At 47.3% G+C, this 17,200-nt stretch overlaps 1 protein-coding gene across 1 annotated transcript in view; it reads left to right on the top strand.

The window, feature by feature from the left end:
- Positions 1 to 17,200, top strand: part of ELP3 (elongator acetyltransferase complex subunit 3) — a 107,702-nt gene that overhangs the window by 10,522 nt on the left and 79,980 nt on the right. The window contains exons 5-7 of the mRNA XM_038132552.1: positions 342 to 405; positions 1,440 to 1,508; positions 2,177 to 2,331. Coding sequence (XP_037988480.1) covers positions 342 to 405; positions 1,440 to 1,508; positions 2,177 to 2,331 — 288 coding nt within the window. The remainder of the gene's footprint in view (positions 1 to 341; positions 406 to 1,439; positions 1,509 to 2,176; positions 2,332 to 17,200) is intronic.

Genomic DNA, 17,200 nt, shown 5'->3' with positions numbered 1-17,200 from the left:
GATGGAAAACACTCAAATCGTGAAATTATTTTTTTATTAAAATCACTTTATCTGTGTGTAACTTTTGCCCCAAAACTTTATGGCTGCTCCCTAAAATCACGGAATATCCCAGAAATATTGTCATGGATTTTGCTTCCGGAAAGTCTCGCTGATCTGAGCTGGTTCTGCACATCCCATTCTCATTAAAATTAATTTAAATTAATTAAATTTTCATTTCTTGCACCGTCCGTTTAGTGTCCGTAAACACAGATGGGCTCAGCTCCTCCCAGCGTTCCTGGACATCACCAAAATAATTGGAATTTTGAGTTTAATTCCTGTTTTTTCTGTTTTTTCCCCTGCAGGTACTGCCCAGGGGGGCCTGACTCTGATTTTGAATATTCCACCCAGTCCTACACAGGCTATGAGGTTCTGATTTCTTTATTTTTTCCCTCATTTTTTGTTATTCCAACATTCCTTAAGCCCGGCTTTGGGTTAGGCTGGGCTTTGTTTCTGCAGCTCGCTCGCGCTGCAGCAATAAATCCAGAAAGAAACACAAAAATCCCAATAAAACCAAAATAAACTTCGGGTTCCGAAGCAGCTCAAAGCCTCGGGGTGAAATTCTTAATTACAGTAATTAATGACGAGTTAAAAATTGTTTTAAAAGGCTCTTCAAACCCAGATATGGAGAGGTTCCTACAGGATTTTAAAAAAAGCAGAAATTTTGGTAAAAAAAAAAATCCTTATTTTTAACTGTTAATGAAATGAAACTCTTTCCTCCCTGGGATCTGGAGAAAGTTTATCAGAGCTTTGCGACTGAATTATTGTGACCGGTTTGAACCAAAAAAACTCAAAAGTTGTGGTAGGAAGCAGGAAAATGAGGTAAAATCCTGGATTAATTGGGTGAAAATTCCTTTTAAATAGGAATTTTGGCTGGTGTTACCTCAATGATTTAAACAGGAAAAAACGGGAGATACCAGGGTACAAAAAGGGCTTAAAAACCTCTTTAAAATATTACAAATAGGCTTCCATCAGCTGGTGATTAAAAAAAAAAGAGCTTTCAGGGATTTTAATTGAAGGAATAAATTTAATTTAGGAATATTTGAAGCCCAGACCGAGTCTAGGAGATGCTGCCTGAGGAATTTGTAAAAACACTTTGTGGTTTTGGTAACTTCTGTGACTCGCTGCAGAGGTTTTTTTAGCTTGGAGAACACTAAAATAGAAATAATTTTGGTGCTTTTAGCTCCTGTTGCCATCTCGGGGTAAAAATGTTGCATTTTTTTAAAGGGTTTGAGGAGCCAAATTCGTATTTACAATTTTACAGAGTTTTGGGTTGTGAGTTTGGAGGCTTTGGGTCAATCAGGGTTTGAAGTTTTGAAGTTTTTTAGCGTTTTGATTTTTTTTATGCTGGTTTTTTTTTGGGAAAAACGTTTCTAAAATGAATTTTGGGGTGTTTTTTTCAGCCAACATCCATGAGGGCCATCCGAGCTCGCTACGATCCCTACCTCCAGACGAGGCACAGAGTGGAGCAGGTACGTTTTTCCTTGAGTTTGGGATGCAAAAAAAAATCAAAATTATTTCAATTTCTTACACTGGCGAGCTGCAAAAATTTCAATTGATACATTTTTAACTGTCCAACTCTCATTTCCATTCAAGAACATGGTGAGTTTTGAACCTCTCCTCAAGGCCTCTGCTGTGCTACACCTGATTTTTAATAAATAATCCAAAATCTCTTTATTTGGGTGTTTGTTGGAGAGCTGGGTGTGAAAAGTTTCTCAATCCTGTTCTGCTTTGCTCAGTTTTTTTTCTTTATCTCCAAATCCATTGGAAAATTCTCCATGAATTCAGGCTTTTCTCCCTCAGGATTTTAAGGAGAGTTTGTTTTACATGGATTAAAGGAGATTCAAGGAATGATTTTTGCTTTTTAGCCCCATTTAGGTCGTTTCAAACTGGAACCTGTCACTCGAATAATTCTGATTTTTCAGGAAAACCCTCTACAATTGGTTCAATACCTGCACTGAGAAAAAAAAATCACTTTTGAGGGTTTCTTTTTAAATAAAATGATCATAAGAAAACTGTACAAAATTAATTCCTCACTCCTAAAACAACCAAAAAAAGGAAACGCAGCTTCAGAAAATCAAGGATTACAGAGAAATCCCCAACTGATGGTTCTTTTCCCGTGATATATTTAATTTTTCAGCTGAAGCAGCTGGGCCACAGCGTGGACAAAGTGGAATTCATCGTGATGGGTGGGACTTTCATGGCTTTACCTGAGGATTACAGAGATTATTTCATCCGGAACCTGCACGACGCCTTGTCGGGTCACACTTCCAACAACGTGGCAGAGGCTGTCAGGTCAGGAATTATTTCCAGTTTCGACTGTTTATTCTTTGAAAACAATGAGGAAAATCTTATTTTTTTAATTTTTTATGGAAAAGATGTGGTTTTTGGGGCGCTGAGTATTTCCAGCTCTGCGGAGCAGCGCCGGGCACGCCCCGGGAAGCGCAGGAAAAACCAAACTTTTCCTCTTCATTTTTTTTTTGGCATTGCAGGCAGCTCTGTCACGCCTCATCACCCTGATTCGGGCTTGTGACGAATGCCACGGCCACGGGATTTTATTCTTGATTTATTCTTTATTTATTGCCTGCAGCTGGGGAGGGGGAGCTGCTCCTGCCTGGGACGTCACCAATGACTCAGCCCCGAGAGCGTCAGCGCTCCCGGCCCCTTCCAGCCCCAAACCTGCTCCTTGGGTGTCACATTCTCGTTGGAACGGCTCACAAACCATCCAGGCACAGGAAATTCTGAATTTTCAGTGCTTGGTGGACAAAAAAAAAGGGAGGTTTGGTTGTTTTGGAGTTGTTAAATGAGCGAGCGTCCCTTGGGCGGGTTGGGTTTGCCGCCGTGTCGCCGTGGGTTTTTATTTGTGGCATTATCCAGCCCAGGAGAAGTGATTTTAGAGCTGTCACCTGCAACAGAAGTGATTTTAGAACTGTCACCTCCAAGAGAAGTGATTTTAGAACCGTAATCTCCAGCAGAAGTGATTTCAGAACCAGTGCTTTGTATCTCAAAGCTGCGACTTAATTCTCTTTTTCCTCTGGAGGGCACCAAACACTTCTTTTATTTGCTTTTTTTTTTTTTTGCTTTTTTTTTTTTCCTCCCACCTCTCGTCGCTCAAAGACCAAACAAAAAGCACCCTGCTGCTCTTTCCAAGTGGGTTTTATCGAGATAAAATAGCAAACAAGTTGGGCAAAGAGTTTCTGAAGGACGCGGCTCCCTCAGGGAAGGGGGGTGGTGGTTGCAGGTTGTCCATTCAAGTCACTCCTGCGATTCACGGTGTGGGAAGCCCATATTTTTATTTTTTTTTCCTGCTGCAGGTGTCTTAACTGATTTTCTTGGGCCTAAAATAATTTTCCAAGCAGCCTGGCCTTTGCTCTGCAGATAATAAGGGAACTGTTTCTGCCACAGCGATTTTAAAGCCAAAGTGACTCCGTGGAGTCAGAGCAGCCCAGATCGAGCAGGGTGACAGAAATCCTGCCCTGGCAGAGTGTGGGCTCCTCAGCAGATAAATAAAGGTTTATATTTTTAACGTAAAACTCGCTCGAAGCGCTTGGTAAATGGAGTTCTGTGGGAGTTACTGGAGTTGCATTTCCTCCGTGTTGGAGAGGTGCAGAAAATGGGGCTGGAGATGAATCAGAGCTTTTGCTTTTTGTGCTTCTGGAGCTCGGCGGTTGCACTGTGTCACTGCAGCGTTGGTTGGGACGGTCAGTGACACTTGAGCTGAACAGTCAAGGCTGAATTGATTTCTTTTTGTGGCCAGGATTCAGCTCCTTCAGCACTTCCAGCAGAGGCTGAGAGGAGCTCTGAGAGCATTTTCCCTGTTGTGTGCTGTGGGCACTGCACTCAGCAGCATCCTGGGATCTGCCTGGGATCTTCTGGAGGATTTATTTCTTGGGCAAATCATTCTTGAAGTTTTGATTTTGAACAGAAATTGCTTCCTGAGGGAAAGGACCTTCAGCCAGGTTGTTGCTGTTTGCCAGGGCCTTGCTGCCGGCACCAGCTCCCAGATCTCCTCCCTGGTGGCATCCTGGTCAATCCCTGGATCCTGGTGGGTCACAAACCTACCTGGATGGAAACACAGGAGCGTGGAGGAGCAGAGAACAGGCAGCAAGGGAAAAACCCCTCGAAATTACAGATGAAACTGAAGGGAGATGCTGGCAGTGGCCACACCACCTGCTGTGGGGATCTGTGGGATGATCCAGAAGTTTCTTGGAAAATCTCCAGCTCCAGGGGCTGTTGTGGGGATTTTTGGCACCATTCTCATGGCTGAGGAGTTCTGAGAGCGTTTTCCTGTTGGGTGCTGTGGGCACTGCACTCAGCAGCACCCTGGGATCTTCTGGAGGATTTATTTCTTGGGCAAATCATTCTTGAAGTTTCGATTTTATACAGAGGCTGCTTCCTGTGGGAAAGGACCTTCAGCCAGCAGAGAATCACAGATTCCTGGCGTGCTTTGGGTTGGAAGGGACCTTAATCCATTCCTGCCACAGACAGGGACACCTTCCACTCTCCCAGCTTGCTCCAAACCCAGATTTTCCCCGTTTTTACCCAGTAATTTCTGGTTTTTGTGCCAACCCCGTGCTCTGCTGTCGCGCTGACAGCGACGCGCCGACCCGGCCCGAGGGATCATCAATCTGGCACCCTCCTGCCGACGTAATTTTCAATTTTCTTCTTGTGATGCTTCATCTCCATCAGCCCTCTGAGGCTCCTGGTGCCAGCTAATCTGATCAAAAGGATGTGATTCCGTACAGCTCCCAGCACAGCAGCACGGCCAGAGCCTGCCGTGGAGGTGGATCCTGTCCCTCACTGGGACGGGGTAAAGGAATTATCCCTCAAACCAGCTCGGATTTCACCTGAAATCCCCTGAAATTCTGTTTTTTCTTGCAGATAAATGTGTGAACTCATCGAGCAAAAGCGTGGGCTTTGCAAAGATAAACAGGGAAACTTCCAGGCTTTTTCCATTGAGGGCCGAGGAAGGAAATTAATTCCCTGGGTTTTAATATTTCTGCAGCACCTCCCTTTTGGGGTAATAAACACTTTTTTACACCCTTCAGACAGAAATCTTTGCTCGAGGTGCTTGGGTTTGCTTGAGAAATAGGTTGGCCGAGGAGTGGGTGAAGAATTGCAGAGCCGGGGGGGATCTTTGTTTTCGTGTGCTGAGAGGACTGAGAAGTTTTAATTTTTCTCACTGAGAGCTCCACTTAAGAATTTCTGGGCCCTTCTGGGTGCCTGTCAGGCCGGGCTGTGGGCTCGCTGATAAGCTTCCCTCCCCGTGGAGCAGGTTTGCAATTATTAAAGATTTCACAATCGCCAAAGAATCTGCTGCTGGGATGGATTTTTTTTCTCCCCCTGGAGAAACTCATCTTTGCCCGGGAGCTGCTCCCATCAAGGCCCGAGTTGTTGAGTTGATTGCGGCTGCTTTTGCTCTTGGCTGAGGACAATCAGAGCCCGGAGAAGGTGTAAAAAAATGCACATGCAAATGAGAATCGCTGCTCCTCTCACCTGACCCGTGAGTCATGAGGGGTGCTGGGCTTATTGAGCTGCCACCGCCGTGAGTCACCGCAGCAGCAGCCGGGAGCTGACTCCTAATGAGGGAACAGACCCGAGGAGAGCTTCGGGAAAAGCAGGGAAATCAGGGATCTGCATCCCTGCAGCTCCCGGGACTGCACCAGCAGCTCTGGCTTCTCCTCCTGAGCCGGGCTGGGAGAGCTGGGGGGGTTCACCCGGGGAACAGAAGGATCCAGGGAGAGCTCAGAGCCCGAAGGGGCGCCAGGAGAGCTGGAGAGGGACTTGGGACAGGACACAGGGAATGGCTTCCCACTGGGAAAAGAGAGATCAGGTGAGATTTGGGAAGCAGTTCCTGGCTGTGGCCCTTGAATGGAATTCCCAGAGAAGCTGTGGCTGCCCCTGGATCTCTGGAATTGTCCAAGGCCAGGCTGGAGCAGCCTGATCTAATGGAAGGTGCCTGCAGGTGGTTGGAGCTGGATCATCTTGCAGGTCCCCTCCCACCCAAACCATTCCACGATTGTCAGGATTTCTGTGATTTCAGCATCTTGAGAGACCCAGAAATCATTTCTCATCTTCAATGTTTTGCTTCAAGAGTGTGGTGGGTTCCGTGGTGTGAGAGAGTGAGGAGATAACCCACGCTCTGCAGTTCAGCTCTCTCCTGTCCCTGATATTCCTGAGACAGCATCCAGGTGCAGAGCAGACACAACTGTCCCCATAACAGATCCCAGACTGGGCCATCCGTCCCTTCAAATGCTCCTTTTCCATATGGAATCCCAGAACTCTTGAGGAGCAATTGCTGCCTTTGATTCCTGGTGGAGTAACTCCCAACTCCACCTTTTCCTTGGATTTCCATCGATCGCCTGTGCCAGGAGTCTCCTTTTGTGTTGCAGCATTTTCTGTGTCCTCCCTGGAGCTGGGGAGCAGGCAGCACTTATCCACAATTATCCTGGTGGGGGAGGGAAGTTTCCTCCAGCCATCCCAAAAGCCGGATTGATTTTTTGGGGAAGGGAACAAATCCGAGTTCTGCTGAAAGAGAAGACAGCAGAGGTGGTAAATAATCGGAGTTTAGGACCTCTTAATCCATTGAGGGAGAACAACAAACCCTGGCAGTTCCTGCCGTGCTTGGTATGGGATGTGGAGTTCCAGATTTCCTTTTTAAATCCCAGCTGGAAATCTGTCCTGAAGAGAAATCTGTCCTGGCAAGCCAAACGTGCTTGGTGCGATTACCAGAGGGTTGGGTTTGTGGAAAGATCCTTGCGTAGGAAAGGGAAAAACTTGGAGGATGACAGAGCAGAGAGGTTGTGGAGTCTGGAGATCCTCAAATCCCACCTGGAGGTGATCCTGTGCCACCCGCTCAAGGCTGAGGGGCTCTCCAGAAGCTTCTCCAACCCCAACCATTCTCAAATTCCCACCTTAATTTCAGAGATTTCAGCCATTCTTCTGATGGAAGCTGCAGTTGCCCCAAGGAATCCTGGTGGCTGCATGCAGAGGGCAGGGCTAGGTGGGAGATTGGGAAGGAATTCTTGGCTGTGAGGGTGGGAACAGAATTCCCAGAGAATTTGTGGCTGTCTCTGGTTCCCTGGGAGTGTCCAAGGCCAGGCTGGAGCCACCTGGGATAGGGGAAGGTGTTGGGGTTGGAACTAGATGAGCTTTAAGGTCCCTTCCCACCCAAACCAGTCTGGAATTCTGTGACTCTGAAGGTTCAACAACGCCTAAATTTGCTTTTCAATATCGAGGAAAAAACCTGCTTTTTAAAAACGGTGCTTTATAAAGTTGAAGTGTGTTCTAAACTACCCGAATAAGACTTTAGGACCTTTTCTGGGAGGCAGGTTCCTGCAGGGCAGTCTGGGCTTGCTGGTGTTGTATTTTAAGCAAAATTCAGCCTTTTAGCTCAGCTTTTAGGGTGCTGTAAAACCAAAATTCAGCCTTTTTGTTTGGCTTTTAGGATGCTGTGAGACCAAAATTCAGCCTTTTTGCTCATCTTTTAGGATGCTGTGAAACCAAAATTCAGGTTTTTTGCTCGGCTTTTAGGACGCTGTGAAACCAAAATTCAGGTTTTTTGCTCGGCTTTTAGGACTCTCTGAAACCAAAATTCAGCCTTTTTGCTCGGCTTTTAGGGTGCTGTGAGACCAAAATTCAGCCTTTTTGCTCAGCTTTTAGGACTCTGTGAGACCAAAATTCAGCCTTTTTGCTCGGCTCATAGGACGCTGTGAGACCAAAATTCAGCCTTTTTGCTCGGCTTTTAGGACTCTCTGAAACCAAAATTCAGCCTTTTTGCTCGGCTTTTAGGGTGCTGTGAAACCAAAATTCAGCCTTTTTGCTCGGCTTTTAGGACTCTGAGACCAAAATTCAGCCTTTTTGCTCAGCTTTTATGACTCTGTGAGACCAAAATTCAGCCTTTTTGCTCAGCTTTTAGGATGCTGTGAAACCAAAATTCAGCCTTTTTGCTCGGCTTTTAGGAAAAGCTGTGAAACCAAAATTCAGCCTTTTTGCTCAGCTTTTTGGAATGCTCTGAAACCAAAATTCAGCCTTTTTGCTCGGCTTTTAGGATGCTGTGAGACCAAAATTCAGCCTTTTTGCTCTGTTTTTAGGACTCTATGAGACCAAAATTCAGCCTTTTTGCTCGGCTTTTAGGATGCTGTGAAACCAAAATTCAGCCTTTTTGCTCAGCTTTTAGGATGCTGTGAAACCAAAATTCAGCCTTTTTGCTCAGCTTTTAGGACTCTCTGAAACCAAAATTCAGCCTTTTTGCTCAGCTTTTAGGGTGCTGTGAGACCAAAATTCAGCCTTTTTGCTCAGCTTTTAGGACTCTGTGAGACCAAAATTCAGCCTTTTTGCTCAGCTTTTAGGACTCTCTGAAACCAAAATTCAGCCTTTTTGCTCAGCTTTTAGGACTCTGTGAGACCAAAATTCAGCCTTTTTGTTTGGCTTTTAGGACTCTGTGAGACCAAAATTCAGCCTTTTTGCTCAGCTTTTAGGACGCTGTGAGACCAAAATTCAGGTTTTTGCTCAGCTTTTAGGACGCCGTGAAATCTCTGGGGTAACAAACCCCACGTTGAGCCCGTGCCTGAATTCCACTGACCCCAGAGGGAGAAATCCTCCCGGCCAGAGGTCGGAGCAAACCCATTTCACCTCGTGGCTCCTGCAGGCAGGGAAGAAGCCTGCCCTGCAATTCCGGAGCTCATTCCCCTAATGTCTCTTAATTGAGCTTCCCGAGTGCTAACTAATTGTGACTCCGGCAAAAAAAACAAGCCAGGCTTTGAGTCACTCTGCAGTGATTCATGCTGGGGCCATCGAGTGGTTGCTGTTCTCCTTTTATCTACCTTGACCCTCTGCTCCAGGTGATGCTTCCAGAGCAGGCAGCTCCTCACCCTTCATCTGCCGCAGCTCACCCCGGGGCAAATCCGTGGAATTTTGGGGAGGAGAGCGATTTAAGGAGCTCCTTCTCTGCCCGGCGGGGGGAGTGGGAAATTAAAAATTGCCGGTTTTTGACAGTCAGCTCCCACCCCTCGCCCCTCCATAATGAGTGGGTGCAGTGACAGGGAGGCTCTTGAAGCTCCAAATTGCCGGGTTCAGCTCTGATTCCAGCAGCAGTTTTGGGATGTGGGCACTCACCGGCCCTGTGTCCCCTCCCGTGCCTGGCTCCTGGCAGGAGGAGGGGAATAGCAGGAGGCGGCAGCGCTGGAAATTGCCGTGGCTGGATCCATCCGAGCTTGTCTGTCAAATCCCTCCGGACATCCGAGCGGGCCAGGCAGGAGATAAGTGGCTGTTGTTTTAGTGCCAGATCGTTTACAGCAGAAAATCTGCCTAAATTCCCTTTTGTTCCCGGAGATTTGCAGCCTAGCTCCTAATAATTCTGGAAAAACAGGCAGATTTTCTTTGTTCCCAGCTTTGGATGCGGTGAGGCACTGGCACAGATTTCCCAGGGAGGTTGTGGTTCCTCATCCCTGGAAGCGTCCAAGGCCAGGTCGGAGCAACCTGGGGTAGTGGAAGGTGTTGAGGTTGGAATGGGATGAGCTTTGAGGTCCCTTCCCACCCAAACCATTCTATATTTACCATTAAAACCTGCTTGTTTATCCCTAAATGCCTTCGTAAATCTTGCAGGATTTATGGAATTTTACCCCAAAGCTGTCTGGCCTTTGTTGCCATCCCGGTGCTGCTCATTTCCTGCTGCATTTTCCAACTCTTAACTGCTGGAGTTGATGTTATTTGGAAGCTCTCTAAGCAAAAAGTCATTTCATCAGATCCTAATCTCGTGGCGGGGAGCTTTCCATCTTCTTTCCTTCCTCAGCCATGGAATGGGATTGCTTATCCCGTTATCTGCCCTTTTACTGCTCCTCCTGCATGGGAGATATTCCGGTCTGGAATGGAACACACCAGGAGGCCAAACCCACACGTTTTTGGCCACGTGTGGTTTTGGGTTTTCCAGTGGGGATGCTGGAACCAAACCCATCTTCCTCCAAGGATTCCGAGGTGTTTCCTCAGGAATTGGAGCCACCCCAAAATTAGGAATATTTCTGAATCCGCCTTTTATCCCGTGCTGTTGGAAACAGCATCAGCCTTAGCGGTCATGACATTGTCACAGCTAAATAATGAATTTCCCTGCTTTTTCCTGTAGGTTTTCAGCAAATTACTGCTGAACACCTGCCAGAGGGAATACTTTGCTCGTTCTTGCTGCCCCGCTGCTGCGCCTCTGTAATTTGGCAAAGCACAACGAGTTCTCCGGTGACCTGCGCTGAAATGTTCATGGTGGGATGGGATCCAGGCCGGGCTTGGTGGCTGGAGGTGGAGCTTTATTCAGGCCTTGGCCACCTGTGTGAGTCTGAACCTGATGATTACAGGGTTTTCGTTCCGATTGTGCCGGTGATCCAGAGGTAATTTTTACGGAGAGGACGGGGTGCTGTGCGTGAATAACATTTTGGGCTTCATTCCCCTCATTATTTACGCCATCCTCGGGTTAATCCCCTCCTCATTTACACCACCCTGCAGCTTGCAGGAGCACTGACTGCTGCATTCTCATTTTCCAAGCGGGCACAAACCCAATCGTTACCGATTTCCCCGAGCTGCAGAAGGGTGACAACGATCCTTGCCGATCATCCCATGCCCTGCAGCGCCGACAGGGGACCCGCACTCCCCTTTTCCAGCAGAGATTGCTTCGCAGCCCGGATGGAAATGAGCTGGTGAAATAGGGAGATGTGCTTTATGGTTCCCTCAGCTGTGCTCTGCTCGCCTCATTGACGCTGTAAACCCGGAGCCGCGCCTTTCAACGCCGCTAAATTAATTTGAAAGAAAACTCATTTTCTGGTGACATGGTGGGTGCAATCGGCGCGGAACAGAAAGAAAAAAAAAGGAGGTTTAGTTTTCATATTTTCCAGGGGGGTGTCGAGCAGGGGTTTTGCTGCGGCTTTGGGGAGCCCTGTGCCAGGCTGTTTGGTTTGAAATACGCGTGGCAGCCCCGGGAGCCTGCTCTTTTCATGGCTCACAAGTTCGGGAAGTTGGATGCTCGGAAGCTGCAAATGCAGGTCTGGGAGGGTGTTTGTGCAGCCTTGGTTTGCTCACCCTCTGTCTGGGCCTCGGGTTGTGGCACGACCTCGTTTTTTAACTCTCTCTGCACGACCTTTGCCTGCTTCGTCTCCAGAGGCAGTTTGTGCGCTGCTCTGAAAATTCAGAAATCCGCAGGAATTTGTTCCTTGGGTAGAAAAAACCTCTCCTTTTTTCTCAGGCAGCTCGGGGGGGAGGTGTGGGTTCAGCTGGGGGGGTTCAGAGCTCTGCTCAGACGTTCCTGGTGAGCCCTTACAGGAGGTGCAGTCAGCTCTGGCTGCCTCATGAGGTGAGAGGATCCCACCCCGAGCCTTGGCTCCCCCGAGGGCTGGGACAGGAGCAGTTTCCACCTCCACCTCCCGTTTCTGGCTCCTTCAGCTCGTGCCAATCCTTGCTTTATGGAAGATGCTCCTGTGTCTTCCGGAGTTGGGTTCCATTCTCTTTTCCAGATCACGGAATCATGGAATAATGAAGTTTAGAAAGCATCTTAAATGTCATCAAGTCCAGCAGCACTAAACCACGTCCCCAAAGTGCCACATCCATGGTTTTGAGCACTTCCAGGCCTGGTGACTCCACCACTGCCCTGGACAGCTTGTTCCAGCCTTTCTAGGGATGGAATTATGCCTGATATCCACTCTAAGCCACCCTTGGCACAGCTTGGGCCCGTTCCCTGTCGTCCTGTCACTTGTTCCTTGGGAGGAGAGGCCAGCACCCCCAATCTCTGCTTTTCCCCACCTCTGGGAAGACACAGGTGATCTTTGCCTGTCTCCTCCCTGCGTATTTCTGGCTAAAATCCAGCTTGTGCCGTTTGAGGGGGGTTTTAGCCATAGCAGGGAATATTTCACCTCGGCCCATCCCAGGAAGTTGCTCCCGGGGACAGCACGTCGTCCCTGGAGCTGTGAGGGATGGCCGTGCCCGAGGATGATGCGGTTCTGAGCGACTGCAGCGGCTAAAAGCTGAAATCATTTTCCAAACAATGACTCAACCACCATTAAAAGTTGAGTAAAACCATAAAATGAGCTTGGCCAGGCCCTTGGAGCTCATCTCCTTGCAGCCCCGTGCCGTGGAGGAGGAGCTGTGGGCACCTTGGAGCTCTCCAGGAGGGAGCAGGAGGAGCTGGGGCAGAGCCACCAGGAGCTCCTGGAGCTGCTGCAGCAAACCCAGGAGCGTTTTTTGGGGGGAAAACGAGGATTTGCACATTTTTCACTTTTTGGAGCGCCGTCTTTGTAGGTGAGGGAGTTGCTTTGGCAAGAGATGAAAATGAGCTAAACCACGGCTCTCCACTGGCAGTTCTGGCTGATGGCTGCTTTTTATTAGCTCTCTTTATAATTTTATGGATACAATTCCTTCGTTTCCTCAAAGCAGCAATCAAGCTGTTTCCCTTCCTCGAGCTAAATGTTTTCTCTGGCGGAGTCAGATGGGGACGAGCTCGATCTCATTTGAGAGGTGGATAAAGAAACTCAAAAGCAAAGGGGCTGGGCCGGGCACTTTCTTTCTGCAGCAGCACTTTGAGGGCATTGAGTTTGTGGTGCTTTTCCTCAGGAACAGCTGAGAAGTTGGTTGTTTTTAAGAATATGCAACTTTCCTTAGGCCGCAGTGAGTCGATATCAGAGCTGAAATTGGAGCTGGGTGTTTTGAGAGTCCGATACCAGAGCTGAAATTGGAGCTGGGTTTTTTCAGAGCCCGTGTCAGTCTCACCCAGAGCCGTCTCTCTCATCAAGCACGGCGAGAAAAAAACTCGAATTTCAGGGCGGATTTAATAAAAGAGGTTGTCGTGTCGTTTCTTCCGTAATTTTAGACGTAAGGATTTTTTATTTTTTTTAAATCTTTTTCTTCCTGCATCCTTTGTTAGCCCACGCCTGCAACTCAGTATTGACTATTCCCTGAGAAACTTGTCTTTATAGTTATGACCTAATGGTTGATTGTATTGATTTGGCAGCAGGCAGCAGAATGGGTTGGTTGTTTTTTTTTCCCAAGTTTTTCCTGAAGTAATTGCATGGCAAAGATGAGAAAAATCAAGGACCAATCTTGGGCATCTCCTCATGGAAGTTTTCCACCAGGCTGTGCAGGCTGAGTGTGTCACTGGTGGCAGAGCTGGCAAAGCTGAGGGAAAGGAGACCAAAATGAAATACTGACTTAATGCTGCCCAGACCTCCTGCTTTTCACTCCCTGAAAGGAGATGCTTAAAGCAAAGAGACACTCGTGAGTGTTCATCCTGGATTACTGCACAGAAATTATTCCTTGGATTGCTCCTCCCTGGCAGGGGGGAGGCCCTGGCACAGTTTTCCCACAGAAGCTGTGGCTGCCTCATCCCTAAAAGTGTTCCAGGCCAGGCTGGACAGGACTTGGAGCAACCTGGGACGGTGGAAGATGTCCCTGACAATGGCAGGGGATGGTGACAAGATGATCTTTAAGGTCTCTTCCAACCCAGACTGCTCTGTGATTGTGTGATTCTGTGAAATCCCCAAATTGCTCCTGAGAAAGGCATTTGGTGTTTCTGTCTGAAACACCAGGGCTCCAAACATCTCCAATTTTCTCTCTTTGTGCTGAGCATCGCTTTGTTCCCAGCTTTCCTTCTGCATCACGAGCCAGAAACTGGTTTGGGAAATCGTCCTGCTGGGGTTGTTATCCCTCACAAATGGGATTTTTCCCCAGTTCAGCCTGGGCCTGGTAGCCTGGCAGGGCTGGTTATTACTTTTGAAAAGAAATCGGTTTAGAAATGCTTGGGCCAGGGGTGAATGCTGGGCTTGGCACTGCTGGTTGGGCTTAAAGGGCTTTTCCAAGCTTAAAAAATTCACAGTTCTGTGATTTTGGATCGGGGAGGAGCTGCAGGTTGGCACAGGAAGCATCACCCTCACCTCTAGCAGGCCCAGATCTTCACAGGGCTTCAGATTTCTGGTCCTCTGAACCATTCCTTCCTTGTTTTTATGGCTTTGCCACGTCTTTCAGGATGACTTTTCGGCTTCTTCTCTCTGGGTGTCATTGCCAAGCGCTGCTAGTGGGAGTTCAGGGAGATGGGAAATCTGTGGGAGCACCCCGGGAGCAAGGACAGGAGCTTTGGGATGTCTGGTTGAAACCATCCCGTGGTTTCATCCACGATCTCTTTGTCCAAGCTGGGATGATCAGTGGCGTGCTGGATTTACCATATCTAAGATGAATTGTTGGGGTTTTTTTCCCTGACATTCACGTATTGATCTGAGATTTAAACTCTCTGGCTCGTGGTGAAGCAAAGCCTGTGCCCTCCTCACCTGATAAATTGAATATGGGACATTTTACGAGCACTCCGTGTGTTTTCCTCTTCCAGACATATTGCAAAATGTGTTTAGCTGATGTGTCAGGGCTCAGTCATATTTATCAGGACAAGATTTTGTTTTCTTCAGCTGCAAAAACCCCAGAGCACCTCCCTCTTTACGTAGATGGAGTACAGAGAGGTTCTTGTTCCCATCGTGTGGCAGATGAATTCCTGCCCTCTGGCTACCAGAAATGCTTTCAATGACACATCGGGGTTGTAGCTTTCTCTGAAGCATTTGACAAATCTCAGTGACTTTGATTTCTGAAAAACCCTTCACCGGATTGTTGGAATAAAGAGTGGAGGTTTTGCGTGCAGAAATTACTGGAGGATATTAAGAAATGGATTAAAGGATCAATTAACACAGCGGAGGGAGGTCATCAGTGGTGCCCCTGTGCTGGAACAGGTTGTTTTGACCTGTGGTGAAAGGGCAGGAGAAAATCAGTTGAGATATAAAGCATCGATTATAAACGAGATTTTTCCTGTTGTTTTTTTTTTCCTACAGAACAACCATCTCCAAGTTGGCCGATGCCACTCAGGAATAAGATTTTAAAGTTTTAGTTGATAACTGTGAGAAACACAGCCCTGGTGCTTGGTGTTAGTTAAAAAACCAGCTCAGTGTGAGGAATTACAGTGATGGGAATAGAGAGAAGACTGGGAAATGGTGTCATGGAGCTGACTCGTTCACAGCTTGAACCTTGCTCATTTCTTCCCTTTGAAAACCAGGGAGGAGGAAAATGATGCTGTGGAAGCAGGGAAAAGATATTTGAGAGAGACATAACAGAGATTTATGAGGTCCTGAGTGGCACAGAGAAAAGAAGGATAAACGTTGATTTTTCTCTGACGCCACAAGAACTGTTGTTGAAATGGGAATTAAATCCAAAGGAATAATTTCCATGTTCAGACTGAGAGTGACCAAACACAATTCTTGGGAAAAATATCCAGTGGGAACTGCCTGATCCTGAAAGACACCACGACCACTAAAACCATCAGGGAGTGCAATTCCAGCCTCGGATCTCCCTAAATTTCAGCGTGAGGAATCTGGGACCTCGTGTTGCTGCTGGGAGAAACGCAAAGCCGTAATTTCCAAACTGTAACTTGGCTCTGCTCACTGGGAAGAGCAGAGAGCTCACATAAGGGAGGAGGAGATAAGCACTGCCTTGCCTAAATTAGCCTTGTTTGGGTTTGGTTGGTTTTTTTTTTCCCCCTCTAAACATTTATTTTTTTTATGGGGGTGGGTAAAATAAAAAGAGGTCGCAACTCAGCTCCTGTTCCAGCCACGCATTTTCCGTGTTGGAAATATTTCACTCCAGCATATGTTAATTAATCCTGGTGTTTGCAGTTACAGCTGGCTAATAATTTGTTGCCGAAAAAAAAAAAAACAACAAAAAAACAACAACTTCTCTAAATTGCTGTTGCCGTGAACTTGATGGATGGGAGCTCAGAAAACACCGCAGGCTCGAAAAACCCAGCAGTGTGAGAAGGTCTTGTCAGGGTTTTTTCTGTTCAATGTCCTTTTTTTTTTTTTTTTTTTTTGCTTCCTGAGCTAAGACAGGACCTGCTTGGATGTGTCTGAGAGCAGGCAGTGATTATGGCTTTTGGGATAATTACGCATTTATCAGCCCAGCATGGCAGGAGAGGAGCGTGGCTCCGGCCTGCTTGTCAGGAGTGGCAGGATCCCTCCAGACCTTGCCCAGAGGTCCTTGATGGAAGCTGTGAGGGAAATAAAAATAAACCAAACCACTCTTCCCTCTCCAGCAGCCTCTACCCCTGCTCCTCGTTACAGCCAGGCGGTTAATTAGTCCATGCAAACATCCTGCTTGGATCAGGCCTGAAGTGGCTCTGAGCTCAGCCACTTGTGCTCGTGCCGAGCCTTTTTTCCAAGGGTTTTTGGGTGGCAGACCCGTGCCTTGGGGTTAAAATGTGGTGAAAATACTGAGAAAGAGAAGGAAATGAGTGTGGTTTAGGGTTTTTACCTCAGAATGGATGAGGCCTGAAGTGTCTCTGAACTCAGCCACTTGTGCTCATGCTGGGCCTTTTTTCCAAGGGTTTTCAGTGGTAGAGCCATTCCTTGGGGTTAAAATGTGGTAAAAACATTGAGAAAGAGAAGGAAATGGGTGTGTTTGATGGGTTAAAATGTGGTAAAAACATTAGGGAATCTATAAAATGCAAAATAACTGGTGTGTTCTAGGTTTTTTACCTCAGAATGGATTTGGCCTGAAGTGGCTCTGAACTGAGCCACTTGTGCTCATGCTGGGCCTTTTCTTCCAAGGGTTTTCAGTGGTGGAGCCATTCCTTGGGGTTAAAACTTGGTAAAAATACTGAGAAAGAGAAGGAAAAAGAGAAGGAAACCTGTGTGTTTTAGGGTTTCTTTATCTCAAAATAGATTGAGCCTGAAGTGTGTCTGAACTTTGCCACTCCTGCTCGTCCTGTGCCTTTTCTTCTTGGGAGGGATTTTGGGTGGCAGAGCCATTTTTTGGGGGTAAAATGTGGTAAAAATACAGAGAAAGAGAAAATAACTGGTGTGTTGTGGGGTTTTTACCTCAGAATGGATGAGGCCTGAAGTGTCTCTGAACTGAGCCACTTGTGCTAGCACTGGGCCTTTTTTCCAAGGGTTTTTGGGTGACAGAGCCATTCCTTGGGGTTAAAATGTGGTCAAAATACTTAGAAAGAGAAGGAAAAAGAGAAGGAAATGAGTGTGGTTTAGGGTTTCTTTAGCTCAGAATAGATTTGGCCTGAAGTGGCTCTGAACTGAGCCACTTGTGCTCGTGCTGGGCCTTTTTTCCAAGGGTTTTCAATGGCAGAGTCCTTCCTTGGGGTTAAAATATGGTA

Source organism: Motacilla alba, chromosome 3 (assembly GCF_015832195.1).
Source record: "Motacilla alba alba isolate MOTALB_02 chromosome 3, Motacilla_alba_V1.0_pri, whole genome shotgun sequence".
In the NCBI taxonomy this organism is placed as follows: domain Eukaryota; kingdom Metazoa; phylum Chordata; class Aves; order Passeriformes; family Motacillidae; genus Motacilla; species Motacilla alba.
Note: the sequence above shows the minus strand (reverse complement) of the source record. Positions and strands in the feature narration are given on the sequence as shown.